Source organism: Coloeus monedula (genome assembly GCF_965178545.1).
Source record: "Coloeus monedula genome assembly, chromosome: 7".
Classification (NCBI taxonomy): Eukaryota; Metazoa; Chordata; class Aves; order Passeriformes; family Corvidae; genus Coloeus; species Coloeus monedula.
Window position 1 is genome coordinate 34,221,694 of NC_138787.1, and position 22,641 is coordinate 34,244,334.

Here is a 22,641-nt window from a genome sequence, read left to right on the forward strand (position 1 = left end):
AGTTATTTATATTGTGTTCTCTTTCTTTTGTTAAATGAATATGGCTAAAATGCTTAATTTTTAGATTGCTGAGAAATGAGGTCAGTGGAATGAAGTGTACTGTTTAAGACTCAAAAATGTTGGGGAAAAAACTCCTAAGAGTCTGGGTTTCAAAGGTGTGTTGATTTGTAATTAATGTGAAAACAAAATCTCAGAAGATATGGGAATGAATCTTCTGTGGGTCAAAAATGAAATTTAGTAAATATTTGTATTTAAATGCCAACATTATTTGATCCACTTGCTAATCTGTGGAGAATTTTGAGGTTTGTAATATGTGGGTGGGTTACCAGTAGGCTGCTTCAGAATTTGAAGTAGAACTGTAAAAAAGCAGAATATAATTGCTTGCCTTATTAATATTGGCTTTGATCTTATTTATAAAACTGGTTTCTAATGAGTATCTATTTAAATTTTTTGCTTTTCCTTAAACCACCACTACCTTTTAGATATATGGCCACGCTGCTATATCTTAATGCAGAAAAACAGTAACAAATTCTATTTGTCCATTGTATACTTGTCTAAAAAAAACCAAAACCATTTCAAGGTACTTCTGCTGTAAAATTGTGCCATCATACAGAGTTACTCCATTTAGCAGTGCAGTGATGCTATTTGGCACAGCTTGAAAAGAAACTGCAACCTGACAATAAAATAGATTCTTAGAAGTCTTTGTTGGCTAAATTTCAAGAACATAAATGGATTCTTAAAATTTTTGCTGGAAACCTTATTTTGGCATTCTGAGAGTTAACATTCCAGGTTTGGAATGCCCACCTTGATGGTTGTTGCTTCATATAGTTCCAGGTTGTGGTGTTTTGGCACATGTTGAGCTTGGGTTTGTTCACTTTGTTCAGGGATGTAATTGGCTCTTGTTATAATGGCTTCAGCCTCACTTCTCTGCATAATCTAGAAGTGAATACATTTGGAAACGAATCCAAGAACTCTGCTCAGGCAATGATGGTTTTACAGAGCTGGGATGTGCTGTCTCGCCCAGTTTACAATTAATAGCTTTGATTTCACTTCATTCAATAAAAAAGGCCAATGCCTCAAGCTGTGCTCTCTTCATAAGCACAAGTAGAAGGGTTACAATTAGCAACTTTTATGGAGGACTGCAAAGCAGTAGATAAATTCCATCAGAGTGTTTCTTGCATCTTGCTTTTTCTTCTGGATTGTATTGAGACTGCTAATGAGGAGTTTTTAAATTTAAACAACTATATTCTGTTTCCAAGTACTGCAAGTATCATATACTTCTTATTAAGTCTTTGATAAACTGTATATCTAAAGCTCCAGATGTAGAGTGACCTGGGAACAGCAGTTCCACAGACCTCTCCATACTGGACTTTTGGAACATTTCTTTTAGCTGCGTGCCTTGGCTTTCAGGAAGCTCAGGGTCTGGTTCTCCACTGCATTGCAATGTTTATAGTAATTCATATCTGTAAAATGATTATTGCTTTCAATTGGCTATTTCATACTCCTTTGAAATTTGAATTGTTGCATAAAGCTGAGCTAAAGCTACCATATTACCCTCAGTTTTTCTAGCTGTATTCTTGATTTCAGCCTGCAAATTGTCAGAGGAGGAAGGAAATAGTGTTGCGGATTGTAGTGTAATGCAAATTGTCCAACAGGTGAGTCGGAGAAGATCTGACCCCCAGTAGTGGAAAGAAACTGGTCCTTGCTTGCATGCAGGCTGTGTGTGCAGAGCATGAGGCTTTAGCTGGCAAATCCACAGGGACACCGGGGCCCTGCAGTGCATTCCCTGCACTGCCCTCACCTGCACAGCTGCAGGAACTAGGGTTGGGTGTTCACTGCCTCAGTGCATCCAATCCAGCATTTTGGAGTAGTGAGCAATCACCTCCATGAATTCTGGAGGTACAAATACTCATTTTCTGGCCAGAAAACTAGAGCTAGATATGAAAGCCTCACTTTGCAGTGCAAAGCAGTGCTGAATTGACCCTTGGTTCACAGAAGGGACCTTGTAATGGTATTCCAGGGGAGATGGAGGGGGAGTCCATTGACAAGGCTGCTGTTGAATGGTGGGCTTAATGCTGAGCTATCAGGGTGAGCACTTACAGGTGTGTATTTTAAAGTGAGCATGATGTTACTGTCTCCAGGTAAAACCAGTTTCTCGTTACTCCTTTCCTAGGTTCAGAGTCTTCTAGTAGTGTAGGGTCCTCCACGGGTTCTCTCTCTCACAGCCAGCAGCCTCTTCCAGTGCCAGCTCTAAGCCAGCCCTCTCCTGGCACGCCTGCCGTGTATCCAACTGTCAGCTCTACTAACTCTCTTTCCTTTGATGGTGGCATGAGCGGGCAAGTGGCACCTGCTGCTAGCAGTAGCTTCTTTCTGCTTCCCTTGGAAGCAGCGGGCATCCCGCCTGGCAGTGTGCTGGTCAACCCTCAAACAGGTTGGTACATGCTTGGGGGTATCTCTGTTACACTGGGGAGCTTGGAAAAAAATGCACGAGTGTTTGCATAAGACTTCGTGTCAGTATTGTCCTTTGTCCTTTATTTTTCTCTTTATTTTTTAATGTGGTTGTGTTTGTTCAATGCACTTAATTTAACAAGGAAGCATGACTGGAGGATCAAAGGAATGAGTAAACTCACATGATTTTCTCTAGAAGAGTTTTAACTTACATGTAAAATTTTCATGAGTGACTTGCACAAAATATGAAAATCATACGATTTAGTATCCAGAACACAGAATAACTTAAATTAGTTGTTTCAGCTTTTTTCAGGAGAGGAAAAAGTCTTTTCCAGTGCTACTATAAAACAGTTTCAATGAGGGGAGAGAGCCTGAGAAAGGATTTGACTTGAAAGAATTTATCATCCTTCATTTTTTTTGATGCAACATACTCTCATCTCTATGCTCAAGGCTGAGTTAACACAAGTGAAAGAAAGAAGCACAGGATGAAATGCTGTTTCTTAACTTCTCCTTGCCACTTTAAAACAGGATTAAATCAGTGTTGGTGTAATTGGCCAATACTGATATGTTTTAGTAAGTAGTTAGGAAATTGATACTTCATAATGTAGATGCAAGGAGATCTGTAATAGCCTGTCTGGATTAAATAATGAGTTAGCATTCTCTGGGCAAACTTTTGCATCTTGTAGAAATTAAGAAATCCTGAAAATTTTAACTTACCTTTTATGTAAAACATCATAATTTTAAGAAATTATGTGTTTTAATTTTAGTATAATTATTTGTTTTCATGGTAGAAAAGAAAATACTTCAGGATATATTTACCATCATTCTGTAGATGGACTTGATTATGTTTGAATATAACTACATGTGATGTTTTAAGCAAACTGTTTCCCATTGGGGTTGTTAAAATGATCATGTAGTAAACAATTTCTTTAACTAGAAGGTGTAACATTGAAATAGATAAATTCCTCTTTTTCCTTAATATGAATCAATTGCTAAAAATTTGGTTACAAATGAGTTGCTGTAGGACCTAATTTTCATAGATAGCCATTGGATTTGGAGGAGAATGTATTTGTTATCTTAGAGATAAGTTCATTAATAGTCTTTTATAATTATGTTAATGTCTTATAAGCTTTGAATATAAGATGAAGAACACTTTGAAAACAAGGAACATTTAGGTGCAGATAAACTTCAATTCCCAATGTACTCGAATCATTGTATTCTGTAATTGTTCCTCTGGCTTTATTGTTCCAATGCCAGCCAGAGTTCCAAAAGCAGAGATTGGTTCCTCAAAGTTTCTGACAGAGGATTCTGTGCCCTTGGGGCAGCAGAGCCATTCTTCTCACTGGCTGAAGATGGGAATTAGGAAGAGACAGTTCTTATCCAGACACTTCAAGAAACAAGTGAAGCTCTGGTGATTAGCAGGAAGTGGTAGAAGGAAATAAGAAAATCTGACTCCCTGTTCATGTGAACATTCCCAATTCTTGAGTGTTAAAGAGAAATCTGTTAAGCTCAGTTGAGTATCACCTGATGAGCTGCAGTCCAGCTGCTGCAGCTTATTTTTGCAAGTCTGTTCATGCTCCCTCTGTGTCTGCCATGAGTTTCTCGGTCCTTTCTTCAGTAACTGTTACCCTCTTTATGTTGGGCAGTTTTATTTAAATACTATGGGACCAAGAAGTCTGGAGGAGCATTAGTCTGCTTTGACAGGGTGCAAAGGCTTTAGGCTCAGTTTATACCTTTCTGGAAAGGACAAGAATATCTTTAAATCAGAGGAGAGAAAAATTTACATTAGTATTGAGCCCTTTAAGCATCAGAATAAGCCAGTGCAGGACACATGTCAATAAGCAGGAAGGCACAGGTCTTCGCCAGCCGGGCTCTTGTTCCTTCCATTTGTTTGGGTTTTTTCCAACCCAGGCACAAAAAGAAATCACTGGTTTTTTATAATTTACTTTTATGGAGTTTATTTTTAAATTTTTTTTCACTGGCCCATTGCTGTAATATTGAGGTTGCGAATTATTAAATAGGAGAATAATACTACGTTATTTATTTTGAGAGCTAAAAGCCAATTAATCTAAGAATATAGGAGAAGAGAGTCCTTTATCAGTAATCTCATTAGCAGTCATGGGAATACCAGGGCAGCTATTACTTTATATAATTTTCAAAAAATATTTGCCTTTAAGCTCTCCTGTGTTCTGATTGGTGTTCAAATTGATTAAAGGAGATTTAATTTTTAAAAGATCCTTAAAACAGTATTTTTAGTAGGGTTTTCTTTTATTACTCCTGTCATATTAGATGTACTTGATTAAAAATCAAGTTTCAAGATGAGTAGGATATAAGTAATATTTATCTGTGTTCACTAAGTAAAGACTGGGGTATCTTTGTTTAGCTTAAATGGTTTGGGTTTTTGCTGCATGGAGTCATTGCTGTTATAAATGTAGTTGTGGGCATTTGGCATGAATCTGTCATATAAAATAGTATGACTTCACTTATTTTTCTATTTTATTATTTTATTCATTTTGCCTGCTATAAATACATTTGTCTATTTTCTCCCAGCTTAGATGGTGCAACTGCTTGTGTTTGTTCTCTTTCCCCTTGGCAGGTCAGCCGTTCCTCAATCCCGACGGCACTCCGGTTGTGTACAATCCTCCCCTGCCTCAGCAGCCTGTTAGGACCCAAGTGCCTGGAGCTGCACCTCAGCCAGCCCTGCCCAGCCCAGCCCAGCATCAGCCCGGAGCAAACCCCGTCCTCTCACAGGTGCACTTGTCAAACACATGCCCAGGGACACTGGGGCTGGGCTCTCAGCTCTGAGATCAGGGGCAGATACATTTATCCTGCTGCAGTGCATGTGAAGAACAGTCACACAGATAACGGTAACTGGGCTCTTTCCCTCCCAGTCCTCAGAACTATCAGCTCTGCTCAAACCTGAGCATGGCAAGCAGCCTTTTCTTAAAAATACTGAAGAATTTTAGTATGAAAATATTCTGTTATCAAGAACAAGAGGTTCTGGACCTTCATCCCTAATTGCACTGTGGAGTTACGTGGGCACTAAGAGCAATAATAGTTGGCAGCTGGGAAGAGAGTTAATCCAACTGGAACCTTGGGTTTCTTGTCTTAGGGTTGTTTCTCAGCCAGATGAATTCCTGGGCTGTACAGCACAAGCAGGAGTCATGGCACAGAAGGAGTAGCTTAGGACTGGTACAGCATGAACATCTCATTAGTAGCACTTTGGCCTGTTCTGTTCAGAAAACCACACACACGAGTACAGGATGTGTTTTATCCTTGTCTGGTACAAAAGTTTAGTGAAATAGGCCAGATTAAAGACTGCCCCAGCCCTAGAAGGAGAAGAAAAGCAAAATGTATGGGCAGGAGAAGGGAGGGTTCTCCCTCTCCACAGCAGCTGTTTCAGGCACCAAGGTACTGGCTGTAGTCTCTCCTGCGGTATTTTCAGATGGTTCTTAAATTTTAACAAAAAGTTACTAATAGAACTTCACCTAAACCTTTACCTTTGTTTGTTTTCCCTGTTTAAACCTGTTCAGATAGCTGGGTATACCACAGTAGAGCTGGTCTGTTTTGAAAAAGGTCTCATTTGTACTCTTCCTAGTTCACAGAAGTGTGTATGTAATATTTGCAGTTTTCTTCGTGAGTTCTGTACTAATTCTCTGATTACCTTCTCAATGGATGCTGGAATTAAACCTGCCTGAAATATTATGAGCAATGATAGCTATCTAGAGAAAATATTTTAGTACTGTTGAATAAATGAAAGTAGTATGTTTGAATCTATGGTTAGTAGTAAATTCATTCTGCTTTTAGATGCTTTGAAAGAGCTTGTGTTTAAGATGCATGAGGAGTTTTTAGTCTCTCTAAAGGAAACAGTAAATGTTAAATAGAAGCAATTTGGTGACATAGCTAATATAGTGTATTACAAATAAAGCAAAGTCTTTTGGGAGACTGAGATAACTCAGTGTTACTTCTGTTTTCATTCTATGCAGTTTTAAGCTTAGGAAAAAAGAAGTATCCATTCTGTTTCTGAGAGTGGAGTGAGTTGCTCTTCTGGAGTTGCTTGTTTCTGTTACAAAAGACTTGTTTTCACTTCTCTTACTCTGGTGTTAACCTTGTTCATAACCCTGTTATTTCTGCAGCCTCTGCGGGCTCTGCAGCCTTCCTCCCAGCCTGTCCAGTACTCTGCAGTGTCGTACCCACCCCCGCTCCTGCCAGCCTCCTCTGCACAGCAATACTCTGTGGTATTACACCTTCTCTTCTCTGCTCCCTGCATAGGCTCATGTCTGGTGGCTGCTGACCTTTGCTTGGCTGTTTAAGTGCTGTGTGATACCAGGGTAGTGGCTGGCTCTCAATCACAGTGACACATCACCTGAGTGCCCGAGACAGGAACATTTTAAGTTCAGAAGGAATATATGCAATTAAGGCTGTATCTATATATCTTTATATTTAGAGATACATTATTTCCCTTTGTAAAGGAAGTTTTTCAGTGCTGTTTTGTTAGCCAGTCAGTATCTTTTTCTGTCTCTGGATTAACCTCTTTCCATTGTTTCGTATTGTTTCCTTGTCTGCTCGCTCTTCTGCTGAACCTTAATACATTCTGAGGGATCAGCTATTCTGATTTTCTGAGATTACCTTTTTGTAGCCTCTTTGCTAGAACTTTCAACACTCCCATTTCTCTAGTATCCATTGTTTAATAAGTAGAAGCTGGAAATGAAATATCTTAGTCTATCAAAAACCAGGAAAAAAAAAAAGCCACACAAAGTGAAACTGAAACTTAGTAAATGAGAATTGTTATCCAAGGGAGAGTCCAGGTCAAAGTCTGCTCTGATACTCTGCTGAGTGCGTGTTTGTGTTGAGTTTATGTGGCAAGGTTTTGGAACTGGGAGCTGCCCCCACACTGGATGGAGACGACTTCAGGCAGCTCCAAGGCTGACACTGCATAGCCCAAGCTGAGTCAGTCCTTCACACTGGCGGCACCTCTGAGTGTGCTTGGAAAAGGGTGTGAGGGACAGGAGGGAGAAACAACTGCAGAAATCGAGGCCAGAGGGAGGAAAGCAAGGAGGAGCTCCAGGAGCTGGAGCAGAGCTTGCAGCCTGGGGAGGAGACTCTTGTGAAGCAGATTGTCCCCTTGAAGCCCATGAAGGACCATGGTGGAGTAGATATCCACCCTGCAGCCCTTGGAGCATCCCACAGCGGAGCAGGCACAGGTGCTCTGAAGGAAGCTGGAGCCTTTAGGAGTGGGCTCCTGGCAGGAGCTGTAGCTCATGGAGAGGAGCCCTTCAGGAGCAGGTTTTCTGGTAGGACTCACACTAGGGCACTCCACTCCTGAGGGACTTCAGCCTGTGGGAAGAACCCACACTGAAGAGGTTTGTGAAGGTATCCCATGGGTGGGACCGCACGCTGGAGCAGAAGAGTGAGGAGGAAGAAGCAGTAGAGACATGACCGGGAACCAATCACAAGCCCCATTCTCCATCCCTTGTGATACTTGGAGGAGGAGGTAGAAAATTTGGGAGTGAAGTTGAGTCTGGGAAGAAGCATTGGGGTTGAGGGAAGCTGGTTTTAGTTTTGTTTTTATTTCTCACTATCCTACTCTGTTATTAATTGGTATAAATAAATTTAATCTTCCCCAAGTTGCATCTGTTTTGCCTGTAATGGTAATTGGTGAATGATCTTCCTGACCTTTTCTTGACCCATAAGCCTTTCATCATATTTTTTCCCCCTGTATTGCTAAGGATTAGAGGAGGGATGGAGTGGCTTGGTGGGCACTTAGGAGCCAGCCCAGGTTAACTCACTACAGTGTTCAATAGCTAATTTTCAACATTAATCAGAAATGTCTTATAATAAATACAGTTTTAGCTGAAGTCAATAGGGATGTCATTTCTGAAGTTGAGAGTTTGAGAAGGCGCTAAAGCAGAGAAGGAAACTCCTTCCAGGTTTGTAGTAATTTCAAAGCATTTCACATTCAGGAAATGGGTTCAAATACTAAGTGCCCTGGCAGTTTCAAAAATGTATTCCTGCTGATGGTAGTTTATGTAACATAATGAAAAGGATTGACGGTCTTGGATTGCAATCCAAGTGTAACACCTCTGTAGTTGGCATGAGGAGAGTGTGCTTTCTCCATTTATTGGGAATGCCATGTTCCAGGGTTTAATCCTGCTTGTACCATACATGTCACTGCAGGACAAAGTGACCAGATCAGAATTTACTTACGCTGGTAATGTAACAGAAATCAGTGTGGTATGGCTTGGGTTTATCCTTCAGACACATTTAGAGCTAAGATAAACTCACATGCAGAATCTCCTCCCTAAACTCAGGATTTGGAAAAGCAGAATGTAAAATCCAAAGTAGAAAAGCATTATAGTTGCATTTAATAGGCACCATTAAGCAATGAAATACCAAAGTGAGATTATTATCTAATGGAAATAAGGTTTTTAAAGATGTACTAAATACATACTAAAGGTATTTATTCTAAATAAAGTTTTAGGTGCAAATTCATATTTCCGGCAGTAATTAATATCTTTAGCTTGGAAACTAAAAAAAATACATCATAAAATGTGAATGTAGCTAATCAGCAAAAGATGGAGCTTGCACTTACTTTTTCTTGATTAATTTCTATCTTCAGGATGATCTAAGAGAAAATCAAGTGGTCTTGAAATAATTTTAATGTTCCTGCATGTTTGGAGAGTCCACTTTTGAAATATGAACCAAGTTTTCCTGTTTAGCAAAAAAAGAAAAAAAAAAGCAATACTAGTTAGTGATCACTTCTAATTTTCAGGATGTTGCTAATTTGATGCTGAATTGCTTGTAAAGAGAAGGAGCTTGGGGTTACAGTAACAGAAGTTTCAGATTCCACAGGACTCCTGCAGTGCTCAGTGCAATCAGTGGCATCCTTTCAGATGTTAATAAAACACAGATAGAGGGTAACCACTGGAACACATTTTTCTCTGTTGTTACTTGATTTCAGATGAAAAGATAATTAATGTTTGCATGTAGAATAATAGCTAAGTTAGAAGAATGTACCTTGTAACTCAGGATTGGAACCTTATTATGTTAAGCTCTCAAAACCAAAAATTTACTTCAGCAGTACTAATGCATCCTGCTATTTTAACTGGGGTTAGATGTTTTCACTCAAGTTTTGGAGTCCAGTCAGAAAATGTTAGTGACACAAATTCTGAACTTTCTTTTTGACAAATGGATTCTCACAATAAGTAGATAAAGGCAGATGTAATCCAAAAGGCAAAATATTTGCAGTGAAAATAGTGAAGTCTGAACATGGGATGTTCTCTCCTGCTGTCAGCCCTGAAGATAATTTGCTACTGTTCCATCCTCTTTGCCGTTGTTCTTTGGCTGCCGTTGCTAATGCACAGTAATGTGAGACATGCTGTCTGAAACCTACTGAGGTATTTGGCTATTTTATTTCTTTTTCCTTGAATGTGCATTTGCAAATGTATTTTTTCCTGTTTTTCCCACGACTGCAGCAAGACAGCCTGGGATCGCAGTTCAGCCACCTGAGCCTCGCGCGGCAGCCCCCGGCCGAAGGCGCCGAGCCTGCCCCGGCGCTGTTCCAGCCCAGCGTGGTGCTGCAGGCGCCGCAGCAGCCCGGCTACATCCTCACTGCCGCCCCCGCCGCAGCGCCCTCGGCACAGCCCGCGCCTGCCCCGGCCTACTCGGGCCCCGGCCACCCCGTGGCGCAGCCCGTGCTCCCGCAGCAGGGATACGTGCAGCAGCCCGTGCCACAGGTACCACGGCTCCTTCCAGCCTCCCGAAAGCTGCAGTGAAAAACTGACCCTGCTCTTCTACTCGGGACCTTTCCTATGGTCTGGGGCTCCCTGCAGAACTGCAGCTCTGTGCTTTTGTTCAGGGGTTGGGGTTTTTCTGAGGTATGTGTTTTGTAATGAATGACTTCCGTTTACTTGAGGAGCAACAATCACACAGGTTTTCCTATTTACTTGCAGTTGGTAAAACTCATGTTCTGCATAGTTTTCTTGTCTCTCAAATGCCTCTTGGTGGAAATTGGAGTGTTCCTTTTACAAGAAAAGTAGAGAAAGTGGCTGTTAAAGAGGGTATTTATGTAGTATAAGTGATTTTTGAATCGCTGAACTATTTAACATCCATTGCACCTTTTAATAAGTTTTGGATCTTTGTTTTATGCATTTTGCATTTAGATGTCTGCCTTCTCTAGAGCTGCATGCAGGTAGTGAACCTCTGATTGTTCCTTTTCAGATGCCACCTTGTTACTGTACCCCCAACCAGTACCCGCACTCCAGCCAACAGTACCGCCCTGTTTCTGTCCATTACAGCACGCAGCAGAACCAGGCCCTGCCACAGCCTGGCCAGCAGACAGGTTTGTTCAACTCTTCCAGCATTTCATTAGAACACTTCATGTGGTTTTTCTCCTGCTTTTTCCTCTTAAACTTACTTTGCTGTAAAATTTCAAATCAAATAGAAGTTCAGATGTAGAATACAAAGCGTAACTAACTTAAGGTGGAAAAATTTGAGTCACTTGTGCATGAAACTTGGCATTTGAGCCATTCCTTTGAGTGGCTCATGCTGTAACTTTAATTACAGGATTTTTAAAATTTAGAAGTTAATAATTTTAAAAAATGGTAACTTAGTAACTAATAACTTGAGTAACTTGCAAAGTAAGATGAATTAGTACCTTCAAATGATGTAACATTGCAGAGATGTACCTGAACTGAAAGTTCTAAGCTGAAGATACTAATCTTAGATGCTGTGGCATGAAAAGAGTGCTGTGCAGAAGATATTGGTGATACTGTTTTACTCTGTCTTTCTGTCCTATGATTAAAGATATCAGGGTATTGGATGGAATATGTAATGAGACTTACGTGGTTACCTATTTTAGTAAAGACTTTTCAACTGTCTGAGTTACCCTTCTATGAATGTTAGCAAGCTTCATTTCCATCTCCTTCCTTTCTTGTTGTCTTTTTTCCCTTACAAATTTTAACTGTAGCTACCATTATTCTGACAATCTGTCTAAATATTGTTATGACTTCTTCAATAAGATTTGTATTCCTGAAACAAATTTACTTCTCAGTAATGTCTTGACTCATGGTCAAAACTTTCAGAAGTAACTAGTGATGTTTGGAGGCAGAAATCCTTAAAGACCAGGCTTTTATACCAGCTCTTAGTTGAATACGTAACATCCCTCTGAGTTTCCTTCAGGAAGGTCTTTTTTAATTCCTCCCCCTGCCCCAAATATGTGTTGCTCTACAGAAACAGGATGAAAGATTAGCTTTTACAAATATTAACTGGATTTATTTATGTCCTATGAAGTAGAATGTCAGAGGGATAGCTCCTCTTCTGCACTTCTTCTAGGAAGTGCTCCAATAGTAGCAACACTTGTTGGGGTTATTCAGGGTGCAGTTCACAAAGATTTTTTTCAAAGGAAAAGCAATTTCTTGGTTTTGCAACTTGTGTTATCCACTGGTGTTAGAGATGTGTTACCCAACTGTATTACACAACCTGCTTTCCTTCCTCAGAATTTTTAATACCTAGACTACTTAATAGCAAAAAGTCTGAGGCTCAAGGGGGATTACTTCCCACTGCAGGGACACCCTGTGTGAATAGCACACAAACTCCCTAACTCAGAGAGCTCACTGTACATTTGTACCCAAACAAACCAGTCTGAATTGGAAAGCATGGGTGATAAGATGCAAAGGGATGAATGGGTTGCTATTAGGTAAGTTCCTTTCTTGTATGTTTTTAGCTCTTTATATTTTAATTGAATTTCACTGCCTGCGGGTGAAAAGTGTCAGCAGATAAACTCCCTCTCTGTCCTGAAAGAAATAAAATAAGCAAGCTGTGCAGACAGCTGCTTTACTGCTTTGATCATGTGTTTTGTACCTGCACTCTGACATCAAGGAATCATGTTTATGTAGTATGGGGATAGTCCAGCCAATAATTCTATTCAGTGTTTGGTTACTTGGTGTTTACCAGCACTAATGGAGAATGAAGGATCTTACCAGAAACTGCATAATTAGTGTTTAACTGAAAATCTCCCAACTGCTCTCTAGCCTTTGCTGGCTCATTTAATGCTTTATAGACAAATTTGAATCAGCATTTTAGAAATAGATGGTTCCATGTCATGTTATCTGTTCTGGAAACACCTCACAAGATGGTGTATTTGAAAATTCTCTCTCTTTTAATTTACTTTAAACCACTGATATTTGTATTAATTTGACACAAAGCTACACCTGAAGTGGTTGATGCTTATTAGCAATGTGTGGTTCTGAGCCAAAGGCACCACGTTACTTGGCTCATACGGCAAAGTGCCTGGGCAAAAATGAGAGTTACAAATCTTACCTTACATAAAAGCCATGGGGTTTATTCATTTCAGAAAGTGGTTACTAACTACGAAATAACTTTTCAAACACAAATTCAGATAAAAGATGACAGCTTCTGAGAGCATGGCAACTGGAGCCACTTCTGGTCTAATGTTGAGGAGTGGCCTGACTATTGATGAGCTGTTGGATTCGGGGCCGTAACACTGTCTGAGAGGTTTACATTTCTCACAGTGAACCGGTCTCTTTTTCAGCTGCTTCCTGGCTTCCTTTTTAAAGGGGTTTCAGGTGAAATACTTGAGGGGGGTTCACTTTTAATAAAAATGCTTTCATTGCCCAAAAGATGTTGGGAGAAGAAAACTCTACTTAAGAAAAAGGCATTTCTGATTGCCATGATAATGTGAGCCCCGTTACCATGAGGCCTAACTACAGGTTGTTTAAAAATCTTATCTAACTACAGTTCCTGTAGGAACATCAACTGCCTTCTGCTTCACAGCAGGGAATAAAACTACTCCAGTTATAACAGTAGCTGTAGTTTAATAGTTATAACCAAGCTCATCAACTCCCTGCTTGTTAACCAAGTGGTTGTACTTGCTTTTCTGTTCTTGAATGAACACTGTTTCTCACTCCTAATGCATTATTCAGAAAATGTATTTCTATATTCTGTAAGTTAACTTTCTTATATTAACTGCGATTTCTTTTGAATTATGGAAATATTAAGAAACCTGCTCCTTTTTTTACCTCCAGTTTCAGGGTATTTCTGTGTAATGGGACAATCTGCTGTGGCAGGTGTGGGGTTTGTGCTGAGTGTTGCATTTCTGTCAGCCCACTCTATGCAGAGGTGAAATTGCAGCTAAAAATAGAGCATTCTTTGGAACGCTCTGGGGAACCTTCGTGGCAGCCAATTTGTATTGTTCCAGTTCCCTCTGCTTGCAGAATTGATTGTGTCTGTCTTTGGAAGTGCCAGAAAAGGCTGCAGAACTACTCACAGGTCCATTACAATTTCTGGGACATGAGGGGTTCAGACTGCAGGTGCACTGATTGGGTCTGTCAACACCACAACTTCTCATTCTGCTGCTTTTTAGGGGCCATAGATCATTTTGCAACAAAGTATGTTGAAGCATCTTGTTTATTACAGATATGAAGGGCATTTTGTGCACAGTTCAAACTTAAGTTATTAAAAATTCTAAGTACTAATCCTACTTCAACCGTGTATTGTTCTGAAGTTTTGTCTAGTCCTCTGAAAATATTTATAGTGTTGTGTGTTTCTAATGAATAGCTGTCTTGGTTTTAACAAACTGAACCTTCTTCCCTTTAATTTTCTGAAGCAATATTTGATTATATTAACAGTCTTCTTTTAGTGTTCATTGTTGCAATTTCTATAGAGAGCCTGCTGAGGCTGTTAGTGCACAATGTTCATTGTACCCCGCATGGATGAAATCAATGAACATCGGTGGGTGCTGCTCACAAAAAGGTGTTTTATGTTAACTGAATTACTTTCAGAATAGACCAAGCCTTTTTTTAGCAGAGTTTAAAGAAAACCCAAGTGAGTTTTGCAGCTAAATTTGCTCTATTATAGTTCCATGCCAAGGTAGGGAGCATGGGGAATGTCAAGGTCAGTGGGCTGTGAATGTGTCCAACTCAAACACAGACTCTTCTTGCCGTCAGTGCATCTTGACAAGCCCAGTTTTGTTATTCTGGAGGGATAACTGGCTTTGTCTCAGAAACACTGACTGTGATGGGGTTTTGCTGATGTGGTAAGTAGTGCACACTTGTATGATAGAACATGACAAAAAGAACTTCTGCATGTGTTTGGATCATCGTAGCAGTTACCTGCTATATGCTTTTTGAAAAAAGAGGAAAAGGGGGGTTTAGGTTGGACTTTATAAGTGCACAGATTTCCTGTTTGGCACTCATGCTTGGGATGGTTTGGTTGGGATTTTGGGGTGGCGTGGGGTTTTTTAGGCAATTTTTGAAAGATAGGAGAGGATACCAGTTTAAGCAATAACAAATTGTTTTAGACACACTATAGAGGAGTGAACATGAAAATCTTTCTTTGTATCCTTAAGATAATTTCGACTATAAAATGTCTTCCACTATGTACCAACGTGGCTTGAACTTGGAAGATTTTTCTCAGTCCCCAGTTGGTTTTAGCATTACAGATTTCAGTAGAAATTGCCCCTTTGGAAGATTTGCACACATGCCTTATGCAAATTTTCCTGAAGTCCGATTTAGTTTTGAATTGCAGTCATGATGCTCTGACCCCTGGGGCACCTCAGGTACAAGCTGAATTTTGCATATGTAGAATTTACAAACTAAAGTACCTGGAATGGCCTTGTTCACAATACCAGACAATGAATTGGGTTTGATCCTGTCTAGCATGCTTTGTTCAAGTGCTTTCAGCTTTCACCTGTCAAATCAAGGTGTTAATGCATGTAACCTAGAGTGTAAATGAATAGTGCATGTGAGAGCAGCCTTGCAAACAGTATGGATAGTATTTCATGCTGAATCTAGATGAATAAATCTATTAATTTTAATGTTGGCTTCTTTTTATATGCATGATAAGTTCAACTGTTGTTAAGTTGCCAGATTAAACAAGCCATTGGAAAATGCTACATATGTATTTTCACATAGGCAACTGTGCTTAAAATGTGTTATTTCAAAGTAAGATTTAAATGTATAATTTCAGGTTACCAGATTTTGCCCAACCAGCAGCAAAACTACCAGGGTTTAGTTGGAGTTCAGCAGTCTCAGAATCAAAATCTAGTCAGTGGCCAACACAACAACATTGGGAATCAAATTCAAGGTGTGATTGTTCCATATCCCTCAGTGCCATCTTATCAGGTGGGTAATGTATTCAAAACTTTCCAATGACTCTTCTGTGGGTTTGAGTGTTGGGGTTTTCTTTAAGTCCATTGCTTTGTGGTAGAAATGGTAGAAAGCTGCAAGCAGGTGTCAAAGTGACTTTGGGGATAGAAGTTAAACAATACAAACGCACAACTGAAGTGAGAAGAAAGTCTGTCACAAGTGCACAAGTTCTAGTCCTGTTGAAAGCCAAGTGCTGGGTCAGTTGCGTTTCAGAGGGTGGGGAAGAAAAGTTCATAAGGTTTCCTTCCCCAATTCAGAGGGTGGGGAAGAAAAGCTCAGAACATTTCCTTCCCACCACCCCACTTTCTCTTGTAGAGAAAATATCTTGTTGATTCATGGAGTCCCTTGGAGCCAACATCTCCATTTTGGGGGAAGAAGATTTAAATAATTTTTTTAATATTGTTATTTTAACTACTGTTACCACTATTCTTCTGGATTTTGAGAACTCCAAGGGATCTTTCAGTTCCTGCTGGTTTTTTTTAAAGTCCTGTATCAACTGGTTGAAGAGTCAGAAAGAAACATTGTCTGCAGAAGATCTTACTGTGTTGCCCATTGCAGGTTTCGGTGCCTCAAGGTTCCCAAGCAGTGCCCCAGCAGACATATCAGCAGCCTGTCATAATTCCCAGTCAGTCCAGTCAAGGACTGCCCACCACAGGAATGCCAGTCTACTACAGTGTCATTCCATCAGGTCAACAGAATAATCTAAGGTGAGTTTAAGTGATACTTGATTTCTTAGCAGCTGGGCTTAGTGGCTTTGTAAGAATTGACATGATCTGCTTTTAGTAATGCAGATATTAAAGCTATTGTTTCAAAGGCAGACTTACAGGCACTCTCTTTATTTTTGCTCATATGCAATTAAGTGAAACAACCCATACTGCTTTAACTGTGACATACTTGTTGGACTGGAAAACGTTGTCTCCATAGCACTTCCAGCAATACTTTACCGCAGTTCCATCTCTTAAATTTTCTGCATTCCTTTTCTTACCCATGAAACACCAGTGTGTTCAGCAGCTCAGTCTTTCTGCAGTAATATTTAAGATGGCTATCTATATTCACTGGTTTTGTCAAAGATATTACATTAATAATGTGTAGAGGAAAAATAATTTGAATTCCAGAAAAAGAGTGACTTCTTTTTTGGAACTTTGTATGGAAAAAGCTTAGCTTGCTTTGTGTTGTAGATGAGGCCTGCTGGCACCAAGCTGGCTATGAAACAAGTATAGAAACTTGGTTTTTGTTTGATAAATAACCTTTTTTCTTTTCTTTTTTTTTCACCTACCTTGGTAGCAGCAATTTGGTCTGCATGTACAGCCCTCCCTGAATATACATCTGTGTCCCCAAAGCAATCTATTTGAGAACAGATAGGCAAGTACCTAGGAGAATGCATTAGGATTAATGCTTGCTACAAATTTTTCTTTCCCTAGTTTTTTGAACTTAGAAATGAGCAGCATTTAAAAATACCTGGAAGCTTTTAAACAAGCTGCAACAGTATGAAGCTTGTTCATCCTTTTGAGAGTGCAGAGACTTCAGTAGTATTTGTCATCGCCACATGGCTTCACTTGCTTAAATCTGAATTCTTGTTCTTTGTATCTGAAGGTTTTTTAATCCTTTTCTGTAGTTATTATATTTGAGATTCATTGAAGTCACAGGTAGGCATAATCCCAGACTTCTTTTGAATTAAGTTTGATTGCTTGATCTTTTGTGTAATTTAGAATGTCCCTCTCATTTATTATGAATTCAGATCAAACTAGCAACTAATGACAGGATCTTGCTTTCATCAGAATAGTTATGCTGCAACACTTGAACAAGGAAAGCAGAATGCTGTCCTGCAGGAGCTGAAAGTGTCAAACCTACAGGTCACTGCTGAAAACTAGAATCAGTAGGCAGATCAGAAGTTGTGTGAGAGCATCTGTGTTAGTTTTCACTTGATTTTGTCTGCTTTAATGGAAGGGAATCTTAAAATTATATAAGTGAACTATGGGACAAAGGATGGAACAAAGTTTTGACAACATAGGTAAAAATAGTAGGTCCAAGAGGATTAAACCTACTTTTTTTTTCCACAGTTTGAAGGAATTGATTTTTTCTCAGAATGTTTATCTGTTAGTACAGGATTCTATAAGCACTGTTCTGATTATGGTCCACCAACCTGATGTTCTGGCTGAGCATTAGTGGTAAATAGCATCTATGTGTGTTACCTGTTTTTCCCCCGATTACCCTGAAAAACTACCTGGCATAAATAAACTTCTAAAGTCATCCTTTTCCTGCAGTTTGCAAACAACTGAATGGCTGTTTATCCCCTGGAGTCATGTTCCTTTTCCCACCCCCTGCTGGAAAAGCCCTCTCCTCTCTGGGCTGTGTCAGTGGACCCTGGAGCAGAGCTGTATGCTTTGGTGTGCTGAACCAGCTGCCCAGGACCAGCCCACAGCTGAGGGTCTGCATCCCAAATCTCATGGCAGGGGCTGTGGGTATCACTTAGCTGAGACCCAATCCTGCTTAAGTGAGCAAGACAACAGATTGTCTTTTTATTATTATTATTCTGCATATCTTTATGCTGATACAGAGCTATGGACACAAAAATAGTATATCAAAAGAGGTGAATTAGTACAGCTTCTCAGTGTAGGCAGGGCGTGTGTTTTTGCTAAGGAAGAGGTGTGAAACTTCAGTCTTCTGAAGAATGAGTGAATTCAGGGGTAGGTGGGAATATTACTGATTTTAAATTAACAAAAGCTCAGTGATTTGCAGTACATGTAGACAGCAAATGCAGAAGTCGTGATTAAATGAGTGTAGCATAAATGCCTGTTAGTCATGTTCTTTTTTTGTTATTACAGTTCATCCGTAGGATATCTGCAGCCTCCTGGATCAGAGCAGATACAGTTTCCTAGAACATCATCGCCATGCAACTCTCAGCAGCTTCAAGGACAGCAGTGTGCAGGTTGGAATAAAGTGTCTATTGATAAGCTTAAAAAATGTCTACCAATCATTATGCTGGGTGATTGGATATTTGCTATTAAGGGTTTGATTTAGAATTAACTGCTGTATTCTATTTCCTCTTTTGTTCCATTTTTGAATTTATTTTCCATTTTTAACCCTGAGGCAGTTTAATTTGAAATGTCAAATTTTTTTATCTTTGAAATATCTCAAGTTACTTTCTTAAAATCCAATAACATACATCATAATGCCTTGCATGTCTACTGGTGAGTTGAGACAGACATGGGAACCATACGTTGGCCATTGGCAGCAGAATCACTTCCATCCTTTCCTGAATAACCAGATAGGTCTGAAAAATTTGAAATTTGGGTTTCTATTTGACAGAAGGAGTGAGGTACATATTTGAAGGAGCCTACTTGGCTCTTCTACTCAAGAACCTGTCTAGATATCAGTTAACAGAGTAGGAGCAGTGATTTTCTTAAGAGGTCTTGAGGGGAGTTTGGAAACTCGGCGTTCTGGGGTAGCTTTGTGACCTGCTGGAAAGTCGAAAGTACTTCAAAGCTGTGTGAGGTGGTTTTGTTTTTATGGCAGCCTTATTTACTGCTTTTACTTTCATAGTTTATAGCAACCATTCAAGTCAGAAGCCATCACCTCCTACATTATTGCCACCTTCATCCAAGTCAAAGCCACAGCAGGCTGCTTCCATTGTGCACTACAGCATAGTGTCTCCACCCTCATCATGTAAAAGTTCACCCACTGGTCTTTCCATCATGCAGCCAAAAAAAGGTATATTTTATTGGGATTTTCATCTAAGCCATTCTGTCTAGAACTTACTGTAAATTTTCAGATTGGTTTCATGGCTAACTGCTAGAACAACTGCAACTTGAGTGCCATCTCTGATTTTTAAATTCTTCATCTGAATTGCTATTATTGTATCTTTTAAAATGATAATGTGGAACTTAAGTGAAACAATGGCTGCATGGGGGTGGCCTGCAGGCCACCTTCAGCAGGTAAATGTTACTCAGCAGAAACACTTAGGTTCAGAATGTTTTGATCTACAAAATACTTGGGTAATTTTTAAAAGGTGTGTAAACAGAAGCCTCAATGTGTTTGAAAGCAGTGTTGACATAGAGCTTGTCAATCCATGAAACCTTTATAAATGTTAATATCCAAACACTTAAAACTCTGAAGGTCTAACCATAAAATTGATGGACTGGTCAGGAAAATAAGAGCACTAGAGTTAGCCTCCAAACAAGAGATTATGGAACAATCCTGTGACCACAGTGGCACTGTCTTTATTTTACCAGTAGGGAATTTGATACATTAGAGGCTTGGTTGGTAAAAAAGGGATAATCTCAAACTCTGCTATCTCAGTATTTTGCAAGCAAGCACTAGATTAAACAACCCTAGATCAATGACCTACATTCTGCTACATATGTGGTGTTCTTACAAACATTTATCTCTAAGGCATTTTTAGAACCTGTTTATTAGTAAATAGCGTGCAGTTAAGTGGCAAGATAGCTGGATTAGCAGTTTGTGGGCAGGTTTGGTTTTGTTTCCATTTTGCTTCAAATTTGTCTTTAATTCTGGAAGATTGTAATTTCAGAATGTATAAAGTGGGCCTCGCACTAGTTTGTTTTTCTGCCTTCCCAATCTATGCTGAAAGTGCTGGTTTTGTGCAGTTTTCATGGCCTGGTTCAGACCTGTAAACTGTGGTTTAAGGAAATTTCAGGAAGGAGGAAGCCCACTATGAGGAGGGGGAGCAAGTTCTGAGAGAACAAATCAAAACCTGCGCTTTTCAATAAGTAAAGGCATTGAGATGCTGAATCAAGGCCTCTGAGGTAGGGCCAATGAGCAGGTAGGTGCACAGACAAGTAGCAGAGTTGTGTTACAGGGGACCAGACTGTAAATCTGGGGAGGCTTTGAAGGATTTCTGCATGTCCCCTCTCACGGGATATGTCAGGTCATAAAGTGTCTGCAAACTGACTTATGCACTGTGTGACCCTTCATTTTGTCACGATGCTTGTTTAGGAAAATAACTCCATTTATTTTCATTTACTGAAATGCTGGGGTACTAGAAGCAAAAGAAAAAACAAGGTTTTCTGAATGTATAAAGTTTTCTTTTGCAGTTTAAATTGCATTTCAGATTGACACTCTTTTAGAGATGGTGCTGTAAATGTTTCAAAAGACAAATATGTTTATTGTTGGGTGTTCTGTTCTCACAGAACAGAACTAAGTCAAAAAGAGTATGCTAGAGTGTTGCAGAATGAAATACTGTATATAAACTGGTAAGATGTAAATGATTATAATTTATAATGCATATAAATATATGCATAGAATAGTAAAATGAAACCCATTTTTGTGTGTTAAATGTAGTGGGTATATAGGTGTTTGGTATATCTCAGGTTTACACATAGGGACTAGATAAGTTTATGGCTTTACCAGTGGAAAACTGCTGTGTTGTATATTATTCTGATTATGTAGCAGTCATAAACAGACTTGTATTTTATTCTGCTGTGCAATAAAACAGAAATATTCACAATGTGGCTCTTGCAGGGACTCCTTAACCTATATACTCTGCTAAAGCTGGCCAGATATCTGATGCTTCAATTGCAATCTGTAACACATGGGTAAAACTTCTTGCCATTAAAAAGAAAGTATAGACGTGAAAACATTGATAATTCAGTTACCCATATCATAAATATTTCCTAATACAATTTACAAAAGCTAACGAGTTTTAATGTTGTGCGTTCCTTATTCTACATTGTTTGGTTTAATTTTTGAAGAAGTCTCTTTTTGTGGAGCCCAGGGGTAGTGACAACAATAGTCCATTATGAAAAACACCAGATGAATGCATTTTATAATCTGTATCTAACTGCTCCTCACTGATGCTCTGATGTGGCAATAAATTGAGAAAATTGCAGAATGCTGCTTTAAAGATGGATGATTAAATAATGTTTAAACCCTGTGTTTTAATTGTGGTTTCTGAGAAATGCTGTAAACAGTGGGTAGAGCAGAGAAAGAAATTGCAAACAACCTTTTACAAATAAAAAGGACATTATATAAATTACCTGGGGCAGAGGGGGGAGATGGTTTGTCTCTTGGGCAGCCTCTCCTCACAGCTCCTGGCATGAAACCTTGTGGAACAGTCCTGGATGTTCAGGTGTTCTCCCCTGCCTCTGGTGTTTCTGTGGCTACTGCAGTACCCAAATGGGACAGGGTGTTGGGATCAGTTTGCAGTATCTGCCCAGAAAAGCATTCCTAGAGAGAACTTGTGAGGGTAAGCGTGCCTAGACTAAAGGTTGATCCCAGACCTTTCTGATATATGTCATCCTATCAGAGAAAACATTTTGAGTGCATTGCTGTACATCATGTAAAACTAACTAGGAAACTTCTGTTTTTAAATATTTTCGCTTAATATCACATTCTGCAACACATGGCTCTGACAGAAGCTGCAGTGAATGCTGAATACTGTCACCTCCTAAGAAAATAGTGATTTCTTTCAGAAACACCCTCAGCAATGAGTTTCAGTGGTTCCACTATCTCTTGTTCTGGGAAGCCCTCTCCAAGTTAACTATTGCAGATGTAACTGATAGTGGAAATGTAATTGTACAGAAGATACTGCTCCAGTTTTCTAGAATCAGCAGCTTCTTCAGCAAAACTTCTTTAGCACAATCCTTGTGTTACTTCCCCTTTTCCTGTGTGTTGTGCTAAGCGAACCGTGCCGGGTGTGCTGACTGTGCCCTGTGGCTCCTTGTGTTGCAGCCGCAGCGCCACCGCCCGCCGGGGGGGTGGTAATGATGCAGCTCAACGTGCCCGGCAGTGCCGCGCCGCGGAACCCGTCACCTCCGCAGAGGAAACCCGGCAAGTACTACTGTGATCACCCCCGCGGGCACAAGGCCACGGAACTCAGCACTTTAGACGGTGCTGCACAGGTAGGCGCCGCTGGTTTGCTTCTCCAGGATGACTTAAAATATGCATAAATTCTGTATTTTTTCAAAAGTTCTTTTTGGGGAATAAAAATCTTGCTCTGATGATACTTAATAGAGCTATTTTAACTTCATTTAAGTCTTTGAAGGCTGTGGGTGCTGTTCAGCCTGTT

The 22,641-nt window shown here is 39.8% G+C and overlaps 1 protein-coding gene across 9 annotated transcripts in view; it reads left to right on the forward strand.

Moving 5' to 3' along the window:
• R3HDM1 (R3H domain containing 1) overlaps positions 1-22,641 on the forward strand; it is a 50,722-nt gene that overhangs the window by 23,124 nt on the left and 4,957 nt on the right. For 7 of the 9 annotated variants that reach the window (XM_082285391.1, XM_082285392.1, XM_082285393.1 and 4 more), the window contains 9 exons: positions 2,174-2,431; positions 5,045-5,199; positions 6,585-6,686; positions 9,924-10,184; positions 10,669-10,789; positions 15,436-15,590; positions 16,173-16,321; positions 18,440-18,543; positions 22,305-22,474. In XM_082285391.1, the coding sequence (XP_082141517.1) occupies positions 2,174-2,431; positions 5,045-5,199; positions 6,585-6,686; positions 9,924-10,184; positions 10,669-10,789; positions 15,436-15,590; positions 16,173-16,321; positions 18,440-18,543; positions 22,305-22,474 (1,475 nt within the window). The remainder of the gene's footprint in view (positions 1-2,173; positions 2,432-5,044; positions 5,200-6,584; positions 6,687-9,923; positions 10,185-10,668; positions 10,790-15,435; positions 15,591-16,172; positions 16,322-18,439; positions 18,544-22,304; positions 22,475-22,641) is intronic. The other 2 variants (XM_082285397.1, XM_082285398.1) reach the window with 1 other exon arrangement.